This window comes from Lineus longissimus, chromosome 11, assembly GCF_910592395.1.
Source record: "Lineus longissimus chromosome 11, tnLinLong1.2, whole genome shotgun sequence".
NCBI classification, from domain to species: domain Eukaryota; kingdom Metazoa; phylum Nemertea; class Pilidiophora; order Heteronemertea; family Lineidae; genus Lineus; species Lineus longissimus.
Genome location: NC_088318.1, coordinates 13,977,410 through 14,000,561, shown reverse-complemented (window position 1 = coordinate 14,000,561; position 23,152 = coordinate 13,977,410). Strand labels below are relative to the sequence as shown.

At 41.7% G+C, this 23,152-nt stretch overlaps 2 protein-coding genes and 1 long non-coding RNA gene across 3 annotated transcripts; 1 reads left to right on the top strand and 2 right to left on the bottom strand.

Annotated features, from left to right (window-relative positions):
* Positions 1–2,651: 2,651 nt before the first annotated feature.
* On the top strand, positions 2,652–6,506 carry LOC135496088 (uncharacterized). The gene is made up of 5 exons (XM_064785213.1): positions 2,652–2,682; positions 2,882–3,428; positions 3,776–4,082; positions 4,196–4,306; positions 4,671–6,506. Exons 2-5 carry the CDS (start codon positions 2,883–2,885, stop codon positions 4,838–4,840), a joined length of 1,134 nt encoding a protein of 377 aa, XP_064641283.1. The 5' UTR covers positions 2,652–2,682; position 2,882; the 3' UTR covers positions 4,841–6,506.
* Positions 6,507–6,519: 13 nt separating this feature from the next.
* Positions 6,520–13,577, bottom strand: LOC135496090 (uncharacterized). Its single transcript, XM_064785214.1, has 3 exons — positions 13,486–13,577; positions 8,066–8,218; positions 6,520–6,840 (listed from the first exon to the last, which is right to left on the bottom strand). The coding sequence occupies exons 1-3, from the start codon at positions 13,547–13,549 to the stop codon at positions 6,671–6,673; spliced, it is 387 nt and encodes a 128-aa protein (XP_064641284.1). The 5' UTR covers positions 13,550–13,577; the 3' UTR covers positions 6,520–6,670.
* Positions 13,578–15,189: 1,612 nt separating this feature from the next.
* On the bottom strand, positions 15,190–22,741 carry LOC135495688 (uncharacterized). The gene is made up of 3 exons (XR_010448591.1): positions 22,681–22,741; positions 22,171–22,330; positions 15,190–22,056 (listed from the first exon to the last, which is right to left on the bottom strand). It is a non-coding gene; the product is annotated as an uncharacterized LOC135495688 (long non-coding RNA).
* Between the last annotated feature and the right edge of the window lie 411 nt (positions 22,742–23,152).

Sequence of the window (23,152 nt, the reverse complement as noted above, 5' to 3'; positions counted from 1 at the left end):
ACCCGCTACACATGGACAAATTTAAGGCGTGGTATGATATCTTAAAATCGGACGACGTCGAGGGTTACAACAACATGATGAAATGTGGAACAGATGAAAAATTAGGCCTTCTGAACAAGAAGTTTCTTTACTGCCCACCGTATTCGAAAAAGTTGAAGGATTTGCGTAAAGATAACAGCCACATTGAGTTTGAGACGCCACTTTGTGTCGCTGCAGCTAGTGCATCGCGAAGGGTTTTTGTGTGCATGCTCAAAGACGGGGCGAATGTCTTGAAGACCGATATTGAAGGATGTAACGTCATTCACACGCTGGTCAGAGCCTGCAACTGTGCTGACGGCTTTGAATATATGTATATGGAAATGCTGAAGGCAGTGATGAATATGTATGATGTCGGAACGTTAAAGAAACTTCTCTTCCACGAAGATGTTTTAGGCTTTCGACCGCTAGAAGCCGCTGCGAAATACGGGACGTTCGGACTTTTCCGGATAATCTTAGAAACGAAGGAAATATATTACGAAGTCATTGATGAGGTTGGGATGTGTACATACGCTGATTATGATATCGATGACTACGAGAGTGGTTTCAGCCGAAAGAGGGAACTACGCTCGCCGCTTCGTTTCATCCGGATGTTGACGCCGAACATGCTGAAAAGCTTCGACGAAAACAAGATCCATCAACATCCCGTCGTACAGCAATGGATCACACGGAAGTTTATTCGCGCCATTCCGTTTATTATTTTTTGGTTCTTCGTGAGGATCATGTTCCTCGTAAGTCTAGTGGTGTTGGACCCGAAGTTGATGATAAACCGAACCCTTAACTGCATTTTGGAACCAAATTACCGTCTCTGTAAAGCGGGCGGAGATGACCCACCCATCGACTTCACGCTGTTCTTCTCCGATCTGTCCGTCTACTTGAGCTGGCTTATAATAGCCTATGATATCGTAGAATTCACATATTACGTCCTTGAAAAAGACAGGTGGAAGCTCCACGGAGGGTTCTTGCATATTTTCAGAAAGTACGTATCTTATACTGTATTCTACAGAGTGATCCAGGATTTGCTGGCAGTGGTCAGTTTGACAAACTTCTACTTTTCCAAGAAGTCGGATCCGGACTCCATCAACCTGGCCAAGGCAATTTCTCTTCCTCTGATTCTAATGTCCTTCATGTACATATTGGAACTTTTGCCAATTTTCGGACTCTTCGCGATAACTTTACAAAAGATGGCGACAACGCTGATAAAATTCGCCTTCTTTACGGTGTTCATTTGGGTGATTTATGCATATTTCTTTATGATTTGTTTGCCGCACACCGATACGAACTTCAGCAATCTCGCAACGAGTATCTATTCACTGTTTCTTATCGAAAGTGGTACCTTCACCTTCACAGATCTCACAAGCTACGTCATGTTGGCGCACATCACGTATTTTTACGCCTCGGCGGTCATGTTGTTGAACTATCTCATCGCGATCATGTCGACGCTCTCCGACGAGATGGGAAAACAGAAAGAGCTCTGTCTGACTCTGCGGCGCCTGGACATCGCCATCTTGTTGGATGACCGTTTTGGGCGCTGGTTCCGGAGGATCATATACCTCTGCAGCAAAACAAGAAAAAGGATCCGACTCGCTGTGCTGAATCCACAGAGGTTCAAGAGAATTAAACTGAACGTCGAGCTTGATGGCGAACAGAGTGTTTTGCTCTAAGCGATGCATTTATAATTCTGTCTCATACGTACGTTGTCAATTTATCTACATGTGTGACTGCCGCCAGAGTGAAGAGCATGATTTATCTATACTATCCATAAAGCTCGCTGCCATCATGCAGCTTATCACGGAATACCACCGAAAGTCCCTTGCACGTGTTCGACACATAAAATTAGTGGACAAAACTGTAAACGTTATTAGTGATGATGGGTGATGAGCCGGGGTAATTGGGGAGTACCATGCTCAGGCAGAAAGCAGTGTTTTGTTGGCGCTCTCGTGAATCTATTTGCGAGACGAGGTTTTAACTGCCAATGTATATGGTATACAGCCTACTGCCAACGACTTGTCCACCGGAGTTTGGTTCTGTAAACCGAAAATTTCTGAAATTTATTTTGACTTTCGACCCAATTCAATATGAGCAATCGAATTGGCCCTTTCAGACGTCAACATTTCAAAATGTGAGAAAATAAGAACTTTATCTGTTAAGGCAAAATAGTGCCAGTAAGTTAGTAAGTAAAGTTACATTTATATGGCGCTATTTCCATTTCGTGGTGCGTTTCCGCCAATCAATTACTCCGGCAAATACCCATCCGCCAGCAACGTGTCGGCAGTTGTACCGACCATTTAGGAGGACACGGGGAAGTAATCGCATCTAAGACAGTAAATGATATTTCCGGGGATTCCCAACGACAAACATGTACATGTATATCAAGTATAAATTTAAATATCTGGTGAATGCTGCTTTAGATAGCCAATGAGGTCATGGGGATTTCCAAAACCTTTTCCGTTCATGAGATCAGTTTCGTTTAGCACATAGGAATGACAAGCAATTACTGCCAAAGCAACTATTCTCGTTGAGGAGCAGGATCATTGGTAAGCAGCAGGGCTTTCATGATAGGCATATGGCTGTCGTTTGGTGATGGGGGGGGGGGGGGGGGGTTGTAAAAGAAGTGCCAGGAAATATACGTCGAATATCCAACTGGTAAATACTTATTTTCAACAAAATTCTGAACGTCTGAGTTCAAGTCAGTGTTTTGATCTGTATGGATTTTCATAAGCAACATCATATCATGAAGGCAATTAGCCTTCCAGATTTCTGGGCTTGCATTTCAACGTGAGATGCATTTCTGTCGACATATGGCACGACCTTTATTGGCATTTGATTATAACATTTTTTTCAGGATGAATAATACAATGCCTTTGGATAAAACGAAGTTCATCGACTTCGGCATCACGCCACTCCTGAAGAAATGCGAACTAGACCGTTTAAAGACGAAATTCTTACCAGTGGTGGTCAGAAAGTTTTCACACGTCCCTCTTGACGTCATCGAGGACATAACATTCCTGACATCCGACAGCGATTTCTGTCTCGCCCTCCAGAAATTATCTAGCCAGGCCAGGGACGAGTTCTTTGCCGAGGATGACGAGTTTCGGGCACAGCAGTTCCAAATTGTCGCAAACCAGCCGAGAATGTTTTACACATTTCGGAAAATTCTCGAAATCGCTCTTAAAGATTTACCGGATGTCTGCACACAACCTATTGATGAGGAACAGGAATTAATGGCGGACGCTAAGATTGCACACGTTGTCTGTAGTTTGCTTGTGAGTGGTTCGGATATTTTGGAAGTTTTCGCCAAAAAGCTGAGTTATGAACCATGCCTTATGGAGCTATTTGCACGTTTTGTGAAGGAGGCAAAACCAGGTTATTTTGAAGACACCGCCGGATTGGTATGTATTTTTTTCCCAGACGATGTGTCATGAGTGCCGCGGGGACTAATGAATGGTGTTAGGGAAGGCTAGTCAAGATGTCCTCCGACCAACGGAGCCAAATACGAGAAGGCATACATTTGTTGGGAATCCGGTTACATTTATATGACCATGATATTCAGGATGTAACAAAATTGGAAATTTTCAAACAGGCAAGTACGTGTACGCCTGAACTTCGATTGATATTTGCACGTGGTTTTCGAGTAATGGTCTTGGTCCTGAAAGCGTACCCTGCTCGAGCATATCAAACGTTAATGTTAATGTGGAAATAAGCCTTATACGATATTTTTTTCGTTTTCTTTTTACAGGGTACAAAAATTATTCTTGACCCAATCATGACTATTATTCACAACTGTGCTTCGTTCAAATCAAACCGAGGTCGGTTGGTTCAAGCAGGTGTCCTCGATGAACTGAAGCCCTACCTCGAAAAACAAGATGGCATCCATGAATCAGAGATCGTCCAGAGCGTGGCATTTATAGCAGACGATGAAGATGCTCAATTGTTTAAAATGAAGAGGGAAGTTATTACGGACGACTTGGTGGTGAAGCTAAAGGAATGCATGAAGTCGGAAAGGAGGAAAGCGGGCGGATGGAACGTATTGGAATTGATCAAGGGTAGGTGTTACCTGAGAAATAAAAACATGTCTCGCTTTATTTATATAAATGAAAGAATAGGTTCCCCAGGATACATCCGCCAAGTTGTTATTTTTCTTCCATTTTGTTTCCAGGTCTCGGTCGTTTGGCGCTAAACGGAGACAACAGGGCTGTGATGAGGGAATGTGGTGTTGTGACCTTGATGTTAGACTTGATGAGGTCAAAGGTCAAGAGCGAACAGTATGGTAAGGGTCGATAAAAAGCTGAAAGCAAAGCAACGCTTTATACTTGCCTTTAATTGACCATGAATATACACTCATTTGGACAATCAGACCAGATTTGCTTTGCTATCACCTTCGCGGAATGCATATCAGGCGATTGAGGCGATGGGCTCGATGTCGTAGATGGCCGGGCTGCCGGGAACCCACTCCCGAATTCGGACTTCATAATAGGGAGTTTTCGCAAAGCCCCCGAAACGCGAACGTATATCCTATTGTTCGACCTCCTGATGCTATCATGTCATATCAATGGGTTTACGGCAATGCTAGCTTATACTGCATTTGTTTAGTGGGTATAGACTTCAGTGCAGCGTATCTTTTTCTCCTGCAGAGGCTCTGTGTGCATTGTGGACACTGAGCAGAGATCCGACAATGAATAACACGATTGCAGCTGACAGCGACGCCATACGCAGAATCACGGAACTATCATCTGAATCACCGAAAGACCCGCAAGAAGTTGCCGTTGGTCTACTCGAAAATATCAAGCGGATAGAGATATAGGATTATCTTACATATCGACATCTGGCTGGTTTTGCAAGTGATAGCGATTTAGGAAGTAGGTGTCAATATCCTATCATGTTGTTAGCAAGAACATTACAACGGTTAAGTCTTAATAATACTTGTTAGTCAATTAAAAAAAACCGATGTAAATACAATAGTATTTAATCACAGTAGTTTGGACAAAATTGAGATCAAGGGGTGAAGGTGAGAGTCTATTTCGCTACAGGGCGCCCAAGAAATAACTTCCGATTACACACTAATGATGATATAGGGGCCTGAATCAAAAAAACTACGAAAGCAACATGTGTACTGAAGAAAGTGATCACAAGCCCAAAGTATTTGCCATAATATGGCCATATTGGAAGTGACTAATTGGCAAGCCCGGCTTACCAAACAGCGACGTTTTCTTGTCCTGAATGGAGAGCCGAACTCATTAATATTGAAGTAAAGTCTCCAGCTCGCCAAACAGGGTAGATTTTTTACCTGTTTGGCAAGCCTGGCTGGCCGAACAAGGTGGCTTTTTAGTGCTGTTTGGCAAGCGGCTCTCCAAACAGGACAAAAAAAGATGCCTGTTCGGCGAGCGGCTTGCCAAATAGACCCGGCCTAATATATTTCGTCCTTTTGATAGGACTTTCTCAGTCTCACTGACTGACGGAGGTCGCTGATTAGCTGACCTCGGTAGGACCTGATGGTAGGTGTGAAAGTTGCAGACCCCGTCTCTGCACAGGCTGCATGGCTCGACCACTGTCGGTCAGTGTACTGAGGAAGTCCTTAATGAAAGCACGAAATATTTACAAGGTAAATCATTTCTGAATCTGATAAAAGAACCTTTATCAATCGTAAATGCCAAATGATGGATCCTTTTAATCAACACGGAAGCAGTAATTAATCTGGAGTGACAAGGATATTATCTTGGGACAGATAAACGTGAAAGTATCTGTTAATACGAGCGACCCGAGCTCTATTAAATAAGTGAGGTCAAAATGCATTTGAAAAAAAGGTTTTACCAACTAGGTCTCTTATACAACACTCATTGACTGACACGCACACGAAACACAAGAGTTTCGGAACCTTTCTACTTAATATTTTCGCAATAATTCTCATTGAACAGAAAAAGATGGTTTTATCCTTTTTGAGCTGATCGTCATACATAACAACAAACCCCTGTGATTTCTTTAGTTAAGGGGTTTGATCTCGGCTAAGATCTCGGCGATCAAATCAATCCGATACGAGCAGGATTGAGTTTGAAAGCTCGGGAAGTGAGAATCGAACCAGGCCTTGTTGCCTGCCCGCATAACCTCAATATGAAAATGTTCGTTTTGCCACATTCAGTCAGAATTGTCGCTTTTAGTAGTAAAAACACACGTCTTTTTCGGCCACTGCAATGAGGAAATTCTCGTAAGTTCGAAAATTAGATTGAATTAAATCCAAACTTTGAAGTAATATGCCCAGCGGTTTTTGCACAGCAGCCCAAAAGGGCGTTGACATTTACTTCTGAAAGCGACTATAGTAAGATGAACTCAAGATAAACAACTTTTATCATCTGCACACCACGCTTTTTAAAAGCTTCAACTTCAACTGATTGTCGCGATCAGTTCCTATATAGTTGATCGAACGGAACTGCATCAACTAATTTCACCACCGCTGTCTTTATGAATAAATTATAATACTCGACTCAATTTCTTTGAAGAAAGTCCATTTTCGTTCCGGAAGTTCCAGGGCTGACATTTTAGCACGATCCTCATCAGCCAATCAGGGGAACATATTCTGTTTCACCAGGACTGTGATGATGATAAGCCAATCAACATTGGGAAAACACGATTCGGTTTGTTATAAAGGCATGAAGTTGCAGTCGTCGGTTCCGCAGGTCCAGAAGCAGGTCTTTGAGGTTGTAAGATGGGCGGTCCTAGGGCCAGGGACGGGTGGTTGGTCAGGGGTTGTTGTAATACAGCCCTTGTAGTTCCTCTGTTCGCAGTCCCTGGTCACGGCACGCAGAACGCCTGAAAGAAAGAAATGGAAGAAGTGTTAAGAACAACTTGGCCTGGTTCAGAAGCACTTTGGTTTACGTTTATTGACGGTACGATAAGTATCCTTAAAGACAATATCTCTTTCGGTTAATCTCTATGAAAATATTCTGAGATCCGAGGTCTCGTGGCTCCTAGTTAAGGACTGTTGATTACTCTCACTTTCGACGTGACCAGACAAGTTATTGCACTCCCACGCCGTAAGTCAACCCTTCAGACGCAAACACAGGCCACATTACTATACTGATAATATCTGTTTTCTGATGCATATCTTTACAGATAAAAGGTTGACACAGTCGAGTTCAGTTACGATGAAGTGACCAAATACGTATGCATCGCACGCGTAAGGTTTAAGTCAACATGAGACGCATTGCTGACGCGTGTTCGTTCCATCACAATATTCTTCCGCCTGTTTCACTGTTATAGCCTATACGTCGCCGAAGAGAGATCAAAACACTCAACATATGCTCGTAACCACAAGAGTTTTGTCAACATATCCATCATGCCCATTCTCCAACCACATTTTGGTCAATTGACTGAATTTTTCGCGGAGTGTGTGTGTTTGCCTTGATCGTGCCTGGAACATCGTGTCTGTCACGAACCTCATTGACAAAGATATGTTTACAGCTGCTGTACTTTCGCCATTAACTCCTACAAAGGGTATAAGTAAACCAAGCTTAAAATAAAAGTGTATAGGCCTATATCATAATACTCCTGTACAGTTTCACCAAGCCAACAAGTAGTATAGCCCTTAGATGTTCTCCAAGCATAATTCAAAAACACATCGGGTGTAACGCGGCTTTGATTGGAACGGTTGTATAGTACCCCTAGGTATATGGCACGGCTTAACCCGCCGGCTATGAGGGAATTCCTTTATGGCCCAGTGGTTGGCGCGTTGGCCCCAGAGTGGAAGTTAAGCAACGTTGAGCGCGGTAAACCTTTGAATCGGTTACCGGCGCGTACAATACAACGGTGTCGCAACCATAACCGCTTGGGTTCGACCGGAAACTTTTATGGAATGCTGATTTTCGCACGGCGCAAAGCGATTTTAGTCGCTGCGATCTTCGACGGATCCATGACTAGGTGACGATTGTGGTCGTTGTCATGTTGTCATCATGACTCTGTTGCAAGTCGCAGCGACTAATATCGCTCGTAAGGGCGCTTTACTCCTGACTGCTATGTAACAGTGCTTTTTACATACTTTGTTCAAAGTTCAGCGTAGTAACACAATCCGTGTATCGGTCGCTTCCGCATTCGATGCCTGACGGAGGGTAGTACATGCATTCAGCGTCGTCAGACCATTCCCCGTTCCGGTCCACGGTGGCCTGGCACACACTACATCGGATGGCGGAAGCTGAAAAGAGAAAGAAGGTCATGGTGATAATCCTTTGCAAGAAGCTGCATTGATACACATTTATTACCTAACAAAATATGTGCATTCGGTCGGAAAACAAGGTTTCGTGTTCGCTACACCCGCTCGAAACACGTAAAAGGAATACATTACACCGTAGTATAAAAGTCTACAGTACTCAGGGAGCGTGGCTTCATATCTTCCTGTGTGAGGTTATTCATGATCACCAAATTCCCCGCAACTTTCATTTTCTGTTATTTAGGGAGACGGAAATGGTCCAAATTATGGTTTGCGTCGTCCGTGTCACCGTCATATCTATTTTAGTGTTCATTAATGTCATTAGCCGTCATCTTGAGTCCGAGATTGGATACTGTCATCTGAAGCCAAGGACAATAATCAGGCAATCTCCACTAAGGTACAAATATTTTGCCAATTAAATAACAAAGCAATTAAAACAACAAATGAAATATAGACATTCATCGTCCAGTCTATCCGACCTCTCCCACGCACGATTTGATATCACATTTCATCAAAACATTTCATTCAAGCCCAGTGTCTGAGAACCTTAAATTTGAGACCCGCTAATTTGATAGGTGTTGCACTTTTAACACCAAGGTGTTACATTTCAAACCTGCTTATTTTCATTTTGATGTCTCGGCCACGTCGACTCACCATTAGTTGTAAACCGCAGTAAGATGGCTACTTCTATTATAATAGCCTAGCTCTAAGCTTGTTGTTTTCCGGATTTTCTATTTTGATATACATAAATTAGGGAGGTTATCCCCATTATAGACTTGTTTTGAATCATACTTAATATCGTCATTCTGAGGATGATGATAATGGGGATAGCTTTCTGTTCATTTGATTGTGATTGCGAAGAATAAAGGAATGAATTTTCACACAAAGTTCCGGCATTGTTAAAAACTGCTACATGTACGATCAAGATTTATTGAAATGAAGCAATTTTGAAACAAATAGTGGAGTATAGGACATTTATTGTAGAGGGCGTGGAATTCCTCCAAGAGCCCCTTCAATCATGTTCCCAATGATGATCTCTTCGGCTGCCCTATTCAAGTATCACGATTGAAAAATGCTTGACATAGTCTTCTGAGCGCCGCGCGGCAACAAGACGAGTGACTGCACTTTGGCCGCATTTGATCAACCACAATCGTTCGGCCCTCATATATACATGTAGTCATGACTCCGTCGCAGGTCGCAGCGACATATCCAAAATCGTGGCGTCTTCGCGGCGCTTTCATAAACGTACGATAAGGTGATCATGTCCCCCGCGTGGCGGAAAGGTGGGTTGAGACGTTTCGCAACATTCCCAATGATGGCTCCCTCGCCTGGTGACTAAGCACCTACCCTGAAATATCTCTAGCCGAGTCTGGCAAGACAATGCTAAGTAGTTAATGTCATCAAACCAATCAAAGCTTTCCGGTAATCTACAGGAATATTGAGTTCGTTTGTCTTATCTCTTAGGGGAGTTCTACGAAGGTGTTTATTTTCCTCTGAAAAGAATTGCCATTCTCAGGAGAGCGGTTTTGCTGCCGAAATACCCGGGAGACGTGGTAGAAAAAGAATAATCAGTACGCACAACTCGGCATTAGTCGTATAAACACGGAGATGATATTTGTTTTTTTAGTCAGAGGTTGTATAGAGTTCCCCGATTCCCATCGACTCCCACTACAACCCATTTCTGCTTATTACGTCATCAGCTATAACGTGATGTTTTCTCAAAGTTGTTAAAAACAGCGCACACACGCAAAGCCTCCGCATACAGCTGTGAGCATCCTGACCACCAAGTTTTTTCCATCAGCTCGGCTCTGCACTTTTAAAGGGATCCTCAGTATAAGACGATGAGGTTCAGAATGAGCGGCTAGAGGGAGTCAAGCGAAAGGGTAACAATCTCGCACAGCCTGTCGCACATTGGCTCATTAGCATCCCATTCGCACATTGGCAACCCATGACCTCTGACCCCTGTGAAATTTTCGATGAAGCAGAACGAAGCAGAAGAACTTACATTGCGTAGCCTGTCACGTGAATCACCAAAGTATATTCATAAAACAGGCTTACGGTCGACATTGAGTATGTTTTACGGTTTGCTTCTGGCGTATGATGCCGAGGCTTACACCTCGTCGCGACAGGAGAGGACATTTGAGAGTAAGAAGATTTATGCATATTCCAACACCCATTGTTAATGAGACGCACAGCCGAGAGACATTTTAGATGTTTGTGAAAAGCATGTACACATTATTAGCGTTACTATACTGAGTATGAAAAATAAACGGAGACTAAGAAAGTGCAGTGCAGGGTCTCTGTACTGAGTGGAGCTCCCTGGGCATATAAACTCAGATCAAGCGATTAAAAGTTGCCGCCCCACAAACGAGCAATTTAAATCGCCTGCAGCGATGGTCGCTCGTTTACGATCGTCAACGTAGGTCGTAGCAAGCCTGCGCCATACAGCGATTGGTTTCACCCGAACTGACGAGTGATCCTTTGTCGCTACCGGTATATCATAAGGTTCGAGCATGCATAACGTGTTTCTGACAGAGTTGTCGCAAGCTCACATGCGATCGCGTCCGAGAGATGCCCGGGCGGACTCAGGGTTGGGCCACTTAAATAGATACCTGCAACTCAGACGACGATTGGTAAAATGTCGTCCAGTTCAATTAAATTAAAGATCGAAGAGTTCCCTTTCTATTTCAAGAATGTAATCGTGATACAATTATATAATTGTATTTAATCCTCTTGGTGCGGTTAATTTGTTCTGGAAGAGACATCAATTTGTTATCCTGCTGTTCAGATAACAACTTAAAGTGCATGTGTTTCTGACATCAGTTAAGCTGCAGTGTGGGCGGAGAGACGGCCGAGATTTAACGGCCGCCAGACAATTAAACTAACATGTTTATTAGACTAAATTAAATCAAATTACTCTAGCTAAACATTGGAATTTTGATTGTTGACATTTACTAAGATTGTCTGGCTTTGTTTTCGCTGCGCCGGGGTGGGGTCACGAGGGATGCTCGACCCGGCTGATTAAACGTCCTGTTTGAGTCTCAAACGAAATGAGGTTTTTCTACTATTCAAGAATTGAAACAATATTAAAAAACACTTTCAGAAAAATAGTTTACTGATGAAACAGGCGTAAAATAAACACAGTGAAGTAAAAACCTCACACACGCCCTTTAGGCCACTGATGACCAGCGCCAGGCGTGGCGGTGTACCCTGATACTGTCCCCGCCGTTGGATAATTAATTGGTCATATGCATGCGCATGTAACATCAGCAACTAAATATCATGCATAAGTCAGTGATTTGCTGGGGATGATTATTTAAACAATATTGGTCTATTTATATTAGCCAAGCCCCATTGTCTCGAATGTTGGTACGTAATGCGTAATCAAGTTAACATTATGACAAATACCGTAATGAATGTACTTCAGATGCATATATGTTACGAATTCCAAGAAATTTGTCTAACCGGCTGTATTTCCATAATTTGACATTGCTGAGTCAGGACATTGTTGTTCCTTTCCCATGGAAACGGTAAACAGAACAAGATGTTTGACGTCACTACAGTTAGGAAATCGAAGATTATTGCAGTAATTGCTCATTTTATGCAACTCACTCTCACATGCACCATGATGACCACTGAGATACCTTTAAACAATACATCATTATCGTACAAGAATGTATAATCGGTATCGTAAGTTACTTAGAAGTGCAGTAACTAGTGCCGATATCCAGACAGTCCGGGTGGCTTTGGCAGGTTCGGGCAATGGTTAAAGGAGCCCAATACGCATCTGCTAGGTATAGGCAAGATGGTTACACGAAGACGCCAAGTGGGGTCTCTCACATCTCGCAGTACGTCCGAACTATACACGCTTGTACGAGGAATACATAGTGGTGAATCAGACATGATCCAGCGCACCTGTTATTGAAGACGAATGATCTTGCAGAAGCCCCCTATTGTCAAAATTTGGAACCTAGTGCTAGTTTTAACTAAAGAACTTAAAAGACGCTGTTGTCTAGTCTTTATTTATTCTTGGCGGCATGCATGACCACGTGTATATATCTTTGCACAAGGTGATAATACAGGCAATCAAGCAGCTGACGCCGGTGTTGCCCCACGCATAGTGCGTCTTCCGTGTTTGCCGTACTATTCAATGATAGAGACAATCTGAGAAGTAGTGGGGAGAGGCCGCTATTTCAACTGTTAAGAAGTACTTCCTGATTTGCTATAAGTTGCATCAGAAAATAAACTAAAAGTACAGAAATGAAAATAATATAAATTTTAGAATATGGTCAATATATTTTTGTCAGTATCGCATCACCCTGTGCTGCCTGTGTGTTCCTTCTCATTGTCTTGTCCTTCTTTCTCACCTCACCGGCGTGCCTGAGAGGCTCGGTGCAGTTTTTTTTCTCAGAAACCGTGAACCATCCCCCCTGTTGACACTGCTACTAGGGAGTGTCCATACTGTAGGTTTACAGGCGTCCCTCAGATAAAAATTAGGCGCATCCGCAATAAAACCCACTTTATAAGGATAGCCAATCTAAAAACAAATAAAACTCTTTGAGATGTCAACATTGCCCCTCGTCTAAAAGAAGTACATGTATCTACTTGCGAATCACACGAGCATGCCCATGCGACGAACACAGGTTACAGGAGCGAGTATTATGTTCGCTACTTCTATCAAGATGAGGGTCCGCGAAGTCGCCGATAGCTGACTTTACCATGGACAAAAAAGTCGTGAACGCAAGGCCATTTTTTTCTTTCCCGTAAACGACAGTCGTGGATACATCCCCGGTCATCTAAAAAAGCTACGTCGAAGTACAATGTATCTCCAAGGCATTGAATCGAGGAGTTTCGACCAGGGGGTCGTCGCCCGCAACAATTAGCGACAAATCGGCGCATAACAGTTATGACAACATGAATCCAAAGGCGGGGTTTACATAGAATTCATGTTGTTACTTCGGGGTCACTATACTTGCAGGTGTTCTTTACGATCAAGTGATTTACAAAAAGCGAGCAAGACAGGATTCACGATGTCACTTTCCACACAAACGTCATTCAAGTCATGTTTTTAAGCCAAAATAACAACCTGCGAGTGACAAATGACGTGTGACACGGGAAACGTGACAAGTGATAATGTGAATCGTATGTAAACACGACCTTAAGAGCGAAAACGTGGACTACCTAAAAGAACATGGCCCTTTAGAGAAAATTCTCTCAAAATCAATTGGAAGTTCTTAATAAATGTCTCCTACCTGCATCAAGCAGCAATACTATTAGACACGATCCAAATAAGGCAGTTGCAGCGTTCGTGTTCATGTTGCCCGAATGGTCCTCTCCTCAGTCGATTGTCAAAGTGGCAGATTTTCCAGTTGTCGCCACATTTGTATGTGAGCGCCGGAACTCGTCATCAGCAATTTGATTGGGCGGAATTACGAGGTTACACTCCCTGATCTTGGTGTCAGAGAGGTAACATGAATATGGCGCAGGGGAATCCATAGCAACCGTTTGATGACGGTCAAAGTCAGACTTGGACGATGTGACGCTATGGACTGGAGTAGAGACCCCATTTACATATCACTATCAGTCACCTGATGACCAATTTGGCCCTCCTAGCTCCTCCCTATAGCTCCCTTTAAGTTTTTAAAGGAAATGAGCAGAAGTTGCTTCAGGTTGATGGTTTCAGTAGGTTCGGCCAACATAGGAAAAAGTTGCATCCTCCGATATGAGAATATCGTTCTTTATTTTTACTAAAGGAGGGTGTTTCGAGATAAGGCTGGTGTAAATGCTTGAAATGACCTAGTAGAATGTCTGGGGAACAAATGATTTTCTTATGTGCTCTTAGTATCTGATGCATTGACGGTAATGGTCCCATAGAAACATATACGATATTCCGTCAGACCACTAGAGACGGACACCTTTTCCAGGGTGACATATTCGACTGCATGCTCCACAGGTGTAAAGTTTTGGGCATTTTGGACTATTGAGAAAAAAAATGGTTGAGAAAATAAAACACTTCAAGCTATATTTCACGACTAAGATTATATTAAACTTGTTGAAAATTATGTTTGAGTATTTTTAGACCAAACTAAGATACCACTTCTGGGAAGCGCCTTTCATTGTGATAAAAGTAACACCTTGATCAGTCATCACCAGCGATGGGATTTTAATTACCTTTGCAAGGCGTCGGTGATGTTAATGTCGTTAGACATAAGAACAGCTTGACATTCAGTTCGTCGGCTGATTTATATCTTGTTGTTCAATAGAATCGTCATAGTTCTACTGCATGCGATTGCGACAACGCACACTTATCGGTCAGGGCCGAATCCTGGTTTTGCGAGCTGACGCCAAAATCGGCAGTCGGGCGACAGGCCATCGAAATACCCAGATTCGACTAGGCCGTGGAGATGACCATTTGCGTATAGATCGACAGGCCCGTATTTAGTTTTTGGTCGGGGGGGGGGGGGCAGTCGGCTTCCGAGGGGAGCACAAACCCCTTTGATTAACCACTTGGCGATTAAGGAGACTCCAGTGACGAAAAGAAACCCGCGGCATCACGAAATGTCATATTTCGCAACAAAGTCAAAATAGCGCTATTTGTAGTAAATCTTTTACTACGCTTTGAGGGATAAGCTGCAGCGAGGATTATCCTTATAAGGATGGGGAACGCTGAGACAAATGGGTGTTTATTACAGAACTAGTTAATGAATGAATTGGATTAGGTTCGGCGTCACTCTGAGTGATTTTAGTAACAGACTTAACGAGTTCAGTGATGGGTCAGGGATGACAAATGTCACTGGAGATTAACTCGGATCTTGTCCTACCCCAGATGACCTGAGGGGTAGGGATCATCCAATGCTAAAGGTTGAAAAAACGGCTAATTAGACCGTTTCTCCTAAAGCACCTAAGATATCCTTTCTGAAAAGCTTCATCCACAAACAATGCAAAAACCGTTATTTTTGAAAAATGGCTTTTATTTCCCAAGACAAGACTTAAGTCAAAGTCACAATAGCTTGACAATGACTTGCATTATAAATTGCGTTCGACTGGTGTGATATTCGAAACGATACTATTTTTGATGCAACACTCAGAGCTCTTGTTGAGTTTTTTCTGAAACCTAATATTACATTTAAGAAACTGCCCTTTTGTTACTTTTAATATTTTCAAAACAGGGTACAATGAGGTACAAGCAGAAAGGCTTGGGAGGTACGAACAATGAATGCGGGTATTCCTAACACTGACGATTTACTATATGTCGAAACGATAGCCGTCATAGCACTATTTCTTCGTTCACAATACAAGTGCCGCTGCAAAAAGTGCAAAATATTTCAGGCAATTGCTGCATCATTCAGACCTACAAATTCTATGAAAGTGTCTGCAAAGTTGTAAGAGCAGAAACAAATCTTAAAGATCTACAGTAGCTTCTCCTTTGGCCTCACAATTTCCTTGGAACGTCACAGTGACAGAAAAAAACAATGTAAATGATTTTTTACCGGAAATGAGCTCACTATGGCCAACAGGCAACGTATGGGACCCTGCACAATTAGAACCACTGTAAAATATGATAAGTAGGGAGGGAGTGGCCCTTTTTTTACGATGTCTTTTCAAAATAAACATGTAGCACACCATCCCCAATTGATTTCTTTTCAATTTCATTTTGGCTTGCTATCAACAAAAGGCAAAATCAACATGCTACAGAACAGAGATGAATAACATTTGAATAAAACACAAGGAACAAAATGAACACATTATGAACTGATTGTCAAAAGATATAACAAATTGCTTGCTACCAAAATGACAAAATGTCCTGTAAGCTTATAGAATGAACGTGTGTAAAGGTACAAAATTGTAGTACATAAGAGACCAGATCTTAAATTCAATAGTGTGTGGCAAAAAGACACCAATTGAGACACTTTCGATATTGAATCATCACATGCAACATTGCCTAAAATCCATTGTGACAAATAGCTTTTACCCTCCAAAAGAAAAAGCTTGCAACTACTTCAGACCGCTTGACTTGCTGTTCTGACTTGCTGCATGATTTTTCCTTGCACCCAAAGCCCTTGGTAACCAGTGTTGCCATCTATCTATACACCCATGAACCAACACAATGCTCTTGGTACGAACCTGCTGCTGTCGACTCGGACACACTTTTGAATGGTTTTCTTGGGAAGCAGAAACAAATGGCAACTGGTGCTTAACAGAGTGTTAACCCTCTGTCAAGAAGGGTATTGTTCTTTCTCCCTACCTCATACTGATGGACGTGAAGAAAGCTCTCCAAAGAAAGACCCCTGCCCCAAAAGAATCTTGTATTATTGATGGATAAAGACATGATTTCATTATTTTGCCATTAACCACTGTTTTAGCACATGATTTTTCTCTACTAAAAATTTGATGACTTTCATTTCTTTCAAAGAAAGATAAGAGCCTAAGTGAAGGGTTGATTGATGCTGTGGGTTGTCAGTTTCTAAACTAGCACAACTATAGCGCAGCATGCAGTTTCTAATATCTTATTATAAGGGTTTTACGCTTGCCAAGTTTCATTGCACTAGTCCAGTAATAAAATGCAGAATGTTCATGTCGATTGCTGTTCAGTGGACTTGCCCAATATTGATACAACTATAAAAATCAGTGAATTGAGACCTTCAGTTTTTGGGAAATTGTTGTGAATCGCCAAAATAAAGAGACACGAATAGTTGGGAGTTTAGAGTATTTCTCACATCCGCCAAGAAAAGCCACAAAGCTATCCTAAAATAAACAAAATAATTATTCAACAGTGAAAAGGGTATGACATGACTTTAAATATACACTGTACAGTCGATTGTATCACAGACAATTGGCATACCAGCATCAAAAAACACAAAGACACATCAATAGGGTAGCTCTGCAGGTCTTGAACAGATAATGCATTCTCAAGATGGTTTTGATCAGATTCTTCAAACTGTAAACCCCTCCATTTTTCGTGACTCTAAATTTTAGCAATATTTCACTTTCACTAAATTATTAGAAAATAATGATATTCACGTTCAGACCCCTGAAGCTGAACTCACCAAACTTTTAGCCTCATGACAAGCGAAGATTTACGCCCAAGTCAAACAACGTCATATCAGTTTCTAAGGGCCTTCCATAACTTTCATAAATGTAAATCGTACAAACAGGGAGCAATGCATCTAAAATTATATATTTTACGATAAAATGCTAAACATATGAAAGCCCCACAAAAACTCTTAGCTGAATGACAAGGTACATGGATAGTTTCAAAACAAAGAGCTGAGGAGATTTTTAGTATTGCATAATTGACAACAAAAAAAGAACACTCGAATATCTCTTAGCGGACACCTCTGTAAACAAGACATTGTCTATTAAAGTCACTTCTTTGGGTCATTTTCATTTAATTAGACCTATGTAATTAGGACACCTCTCAAGCTGTTCTTGGTCCAAGGGTGTCCCTAATAGAGGTTGTACTGTACATGAAATTTACCTTGTAACTCTTAAAAGTCGGTAATCCAACCAAAAGCCCTGTAGCACAAGTGGGAGACTACAAATTTTAATCAAGGTCATAAAGTGCTTACAGACAGTCAAAAGAATAAGGCTGCACCTCGGAAAGGCCACACAAAACAACACGGAACACAGATAGGTAAAGATCTAGTCAGGGCAGAAGGAATAACAGTCACAGTAACTCCTCACAGCGCAACACATACAACTGCTAAATTGGTTTCTCTTCCAGCTGCTGAGATAACTCGAGTCACGAGGGAATAAATGTCTTTCCAGGTTCAGTACAATGCCAATGGGAACAGGCCTTTTTATTTTTCGTATTTTTTTTGTATTCTCAACAATACTTAACTATCTACAAATCTCAGCCCGGTCTTTTATCTACAATGTACACTACTAGTACTACTCCCAACAGATTTGAGAATTCAAACCGACTTTCACAACCTCTCTCATACCCCTTCATTTTCTAGTTTACCTTAAGAACTCAAGTTACTGATTTTCAAACATTACGGCAAAAAGTACACTATATAGCAGTAATTTCCTGTGAAGCAAACTTGTGCCACTGAATCTTTTAACCGCCAAGTTTGGTTTTAGGGGAAAATGTACATGTCATCTTTCAAAACAGTTTACCAGGGCTGCGAAGATAAGTGCACCTTTAGAGCCCAACCAACCCTAGTCGATTTCCTCATGATATCATCTCTTCTCAATCTACATTCTAAATGGAGCCTAAAGCCATTATGCAAACAATGTGACTCGACAGCCAAAAAATATTTTAAAAACTTACGATTGCCTCCAAATGTTGGAGACGTCATTCCACCCACGGCAGAATACGGAGGCCAACTTCATGAGTAACAGACATTGGCCTCAAACAGTCGAGGCTGGCTCTTCTGGTCCCCCTAATTATAGGACCAATGTCGATATATAATTCATGTGACAATAATTTAACTCATCATGGTTCAAGATTCCAGTTTTCCAAATTTACCAGCTTACCATCCCAAAATAACATGGGTCCTCCTTCTCCAGTTTTGGCACCAACATCATAAACTATCATACAGTACACAGATTCAAGTTTCAGGATCCATTGGGTCTATTCATAGGATGATCTACAGACAAAACTAAAACATCCTACAATTGGGCAGATCGTGGCTGGGTCTGACAACTTGGGTTTTGTCTATTCCAATTCAAAATAACTTACATACACATGATAGGGTTGGACATTTTATCGGTTACAAAACCAGTGATCAATGAAATAACTTCACTGAATTCTAGGCACATGATTTCTCATTGTCATAAAACTAACATCACAACAAACCAGGATCCAAATCATTGAAATATTATGTTTTCATTCCTATATGTCTTCGCCAAAAATTGGACTTTTTCAACCAAAGCCAAGGTTAGAAATTGCAACAGCACAATGAACACAGGTCAATTCGCAAAAGACAAAAACAAATTAAGGTTTATAGAATGTTTGGCAATTATGCAAGACTACATGTACATGTATAAGGTTATTCAGGTTAACCCTTTCACCACATTGTGTCTAAATAAGGAAATACTTGTGAAAAAAAGCGCTTGGTTTCATCAGGTAATACTCTTTACGTCTCCTTTCTGCTGAGACTAAATATTATCAAAAAGACCATGTCATGACTTGTAATAATGAGCTTGGCTACGACGACATGACAAATTCGTATGACCAGTCGAGGAGAGGAACCTAGGTGCAATATAAAGTGACACTCAAACAAGCAATTTTCGTTGCTGCAACCTGTGATTCAAAATGTACGACAAAAAATATCTTGTCTGCGGGTAAAACTGGTAAAGTTTTGCTCTGGTCTGGCACCTCCAATGACTGTTGCAAATTAGCGATTTTGTCGCATGTGATCAGGTTAGCAGGCAGCACCAATTTAAATCCCTTGTTTGAGCGGCACTTAAGAGATGGTTACCAAACCACCAAACATACTGCGTCATTTAAAAAAAAAACAAGAGAAAATCTCACCTTTTGGATGTTTACACGTAATAGAGACTTCTTTACCAATACATTAGATTGTCACATGTCCCCATGTTTACAGAGCACAGAAATTGATCTCAATGAAAAGCTGCATGTACATGTGTGTATACATTAATACATATTTTAGACCCAAGACATGAAAATTAAATAAACAAAGCTCGATGTACACATATAAAACTAAAATGGCAAGTCAGCGCTAAATCTAAGACATCGGTTATAAACAACCAATGGTACAAGGCATTTTGTGTGATGTGTAAATCCAAGCGTCGTAAATGAAAAAACGATAAAAATGTGGTCCCAAAATTGCATTATATTTATAATAGGTGAATAACTTACATGTTCTTCTGAATACTATAGAGCGTCAAAGCCAAAAACCGCAAAAAGCTTTTTTGTTAGAAAACGAATATTTGTATAAAACCACCGATCAATTCACTCCCCTGCATAAATGCATTTGATGCCAGTCACACACTTGACTTGTAACTGAACAAAACCCTGTTTAACATGTACATGCTTGAAATGCTATCCCCCACCATTACCCCTTGCAAGACTTAGACCGAAGTTGGTAAAACATTCCATTATTTTTGGACCTTCTGTACTAGCTTGAACCGCCAAATCCAAAAACCAGCTGACCTCATAGGCTTGAATATAGAGTGTATCTTTTTAGTTTTCACTATAGATGAACCTAGATTCCTCTCCTGAACTGACTGATCAAAAAGTTCCTTCTTGCTGTTTTAAGAGATTCATTGACATGTCATGAAAGGGCAACTAATTATTCCTTCAAACTTACATTCGACCTGTTGTTATCATGATGGGGAACTGCTGATAATAATAACTTCCACCCAATAGGCCACAAGCCATCTATTCTAAAGTGTTTCATACCTGGTGACAAAGATTATTGTGTTACATGTATAAAGCCCAAGTCAAAATCCCTTCTAGTTCCATTCTTGTCACATTTTTTTTTAAATGGCCCCCTTCCATCTCGGGTATATAGAGGTCAATTTATTTTTCGGCAATGGCTTAAATAATTTTACATGTGTAGTTAGGTGTAAAAAAATGTCATGCCATTCTGTATGAGAAGTTACAAACATTCGAGTTCTCAACGTATGATTGTGTTTAGGTAACAACAATCGTAAGTTTGTGCCTTCTCTGTTGAGCCAAACTTGGAAATAAAAAATGTAGAAAAATATACATCTATCCTACTAAATATACCTAAAGAGGTAAGACTTCGAGAGGTCATCGCACTTTAAAAACCATACATGGAAACGTAACAAAAAATAAAGAAAAGCCAGGTTGGTAGAAAACAAAATTGTCTCAAGATCCAATACTGTCAATCAATGATACATAAAAACAATGCACAAGGCAGAGGCTCATTGATATTTCTAATTTTGCACTTCATTTCTCATACAATATGCCAACAATAATCAACTAAGAATATTCTAAGTTGTATTACTAAACCAAAAGCCTACCCTTGCATTCAGAAGACAATAAGTTCGCATTACAAGATGGGTATCAATTCTTCTATCATGTAGATTTAAATTATTTGTACAAACAGAAGCAATACGTTACTCCCAAGATTTTCTTGAGTTTCACTTGAGTAGACTTGGATCCTCAAGGTCTTGGCAAGGTGTAAGGGTTAGTACCTGGATACATCGGTGTCCCAAGCTGTCCTGGCACAGCTGATGGATACGGGCTCGCAGTGGGCACGGAGGTTGCATATGACATATGTGGTGACATATGATGACTCGGAGTCGGAGGGCCGGCGTAGAAACTGGCCCCAGCGGGCATACCATAACCAGGAATCGAGGTCCCTGGGTATGCTAAACTACTGTTCAGTGAGTGCTGACTATGAGCCGCTAAATAGGAGCTCGCTGGATAGGTTGGGGAACGTTGGATAGCTCCTGTGGGGTAGCCTGGACTTGGAATTTGGGCAACTGGATATCGTGGTGCTGCATATTGAGGTTGCACAGAGCGGTACGCTGCTGCCGATACAGAGCTGGGAGGCTGGTACGGTTGGGCAGGGACATACTGGGACGTAGGGGGTTGTGTCATGGGTCGGTATCCATTGGCCATACTGGGATAGGCACTGGCCATTGGGCTGGGTCCAGCACCAAACACCTGACCGGTAGTACTATACCCGGCAACACTTGCAGGGACTGATCCATACGTAGCGCTGCTAGCTCTGGGTATACCAGCAGCTAGACCTGCTCCTGGTGGTAGACCTCCTTGAGGCGTGTACGCCATGCTTGGTGCGTATGTGTTCTGCGGTTTCTCATTTGATGATGGGTTCTGCAGGATGTTGGCGCCAGTGGGGTAGTAACTATTCATAACGTGACTGAAATGAGAAACAAAAACTCTTTTTCATGATCTAGTAACAGAACACATGGCCATGCTAGGAATGAGAAACTCAGAAATAGAATCCATGTCACCAAGCTATACTATACCGTACCTGGGATCTTTCTAACTGCTTGACATGTGTCCAGAAAAATTATCTTTGAGACAGTTACAGGTACTGTGTGTTATCAATCAACTGGAAGGCTGCAAGTGTTAACAAGTGTCGACGTGTATCGGAGGGAACACTTTCTTGCACTTTCAACTTGTTCTCTTGGCTGAAAGATAAATGGAAAAATTATCGAACCAAGATCTGTTATACTGTTAAAAGACGCTGTGCATACTGCGTGATCAATCGGAAATGTCCGAACGGAGAGAGAATTTAGGTTTTGTTTTTGACAATGCACAATGCATACAAGTGCATAACAGCCTGCAGTGCATTATGCACGCAATGCAGAAGAGAAAAAGCGGGCAACGCCGTCGACGGCAGTCAGAAAGAGGAGTCGATTTCTACAAGAAAAGCACCTCGAAAACCGATGATGTGAATTGACATACACACTTTGGATATCGGCCAACACTGTCCGTTCCTTAATATTAGAAATATATCTTTATTTCATTGAGAAATTACCTTCAAAATAATCGAACTTTGCGTCAATTTCTCACAATGGCGACCATAATCGGAGCTATTCAGCATTTCAGCCGGCACCTATCTCTGATTGGCCTAAATTAAAATTAATTTACCAGCGCCATCTCGTGCTGATAGGTGAAACTGGCGAGGTTAGCGCGCGAATTTTAAAAATTGGTTTCCGAGCTCAGTTTACGCGCGAAGGGATGGATCTGGCGGGGATCTATGTTATACATCCACTGGATCCATTGCAGCTGATGGAAAAACTAAAGCTAAGAGAAAAATGCTTCTTGCCTAGAGAGATAGCCTACAAGTCAATCCTCACGAAGTAAACATTTATCAAACCCAACACGACCACTGACACAGTAGGCCTAGCTGTTAGTCACTCCGCCGGCAAACCACACTACATTCGAGGTCAAGGTAAATGAAGGGAACATAGGCCTAGTGTTCCCATCTGATGACCACAGGGTCGAGC

Coding starts and splice junctions, on each gene's coding strand:
- LOC135496090 (XM_064785214.1), bottom strand. CDS start 13,549: ATGAACACGAACGCTGCAACTGCCTTATTTGGATCGTGTCTAATAGTA. Junction 8,219..13,485: donor AGTATTGCTGCTTGATGCAG/GTAGGAGACATT, acceptor TTCTCTTTTCAG/CTTCCGCCATCCGATGTAGT. Junction 6,841..8,065: donor TACGCTGAACTTTGAACAAA/GTATGTAAAAAG, acceptor TCTTTCTTTCAG/GCGTTCTGCGTGCCGTGACC.
- LOC135496088 (XM_064785213.1), top strand. CDS start 2,883: ATGAATAATACAATGCCTTTGGATAAAACGAAGTTCATCGACTTCGGC. Junction 3,429..3,775: donor TTGAAGACACCGCCGGATTG/GTATGTATTTTT, acceptor TTCTTTTTACAG/GGTACAAAAATTATTCTTGA. Junction 4,083..4,195: donor CGTATTGGAATTGATCAAGG/GTAGGTGTTACC, acceptor TTTTGTTTCCAG/GTCTCGGTCGTTTGGCGCTA.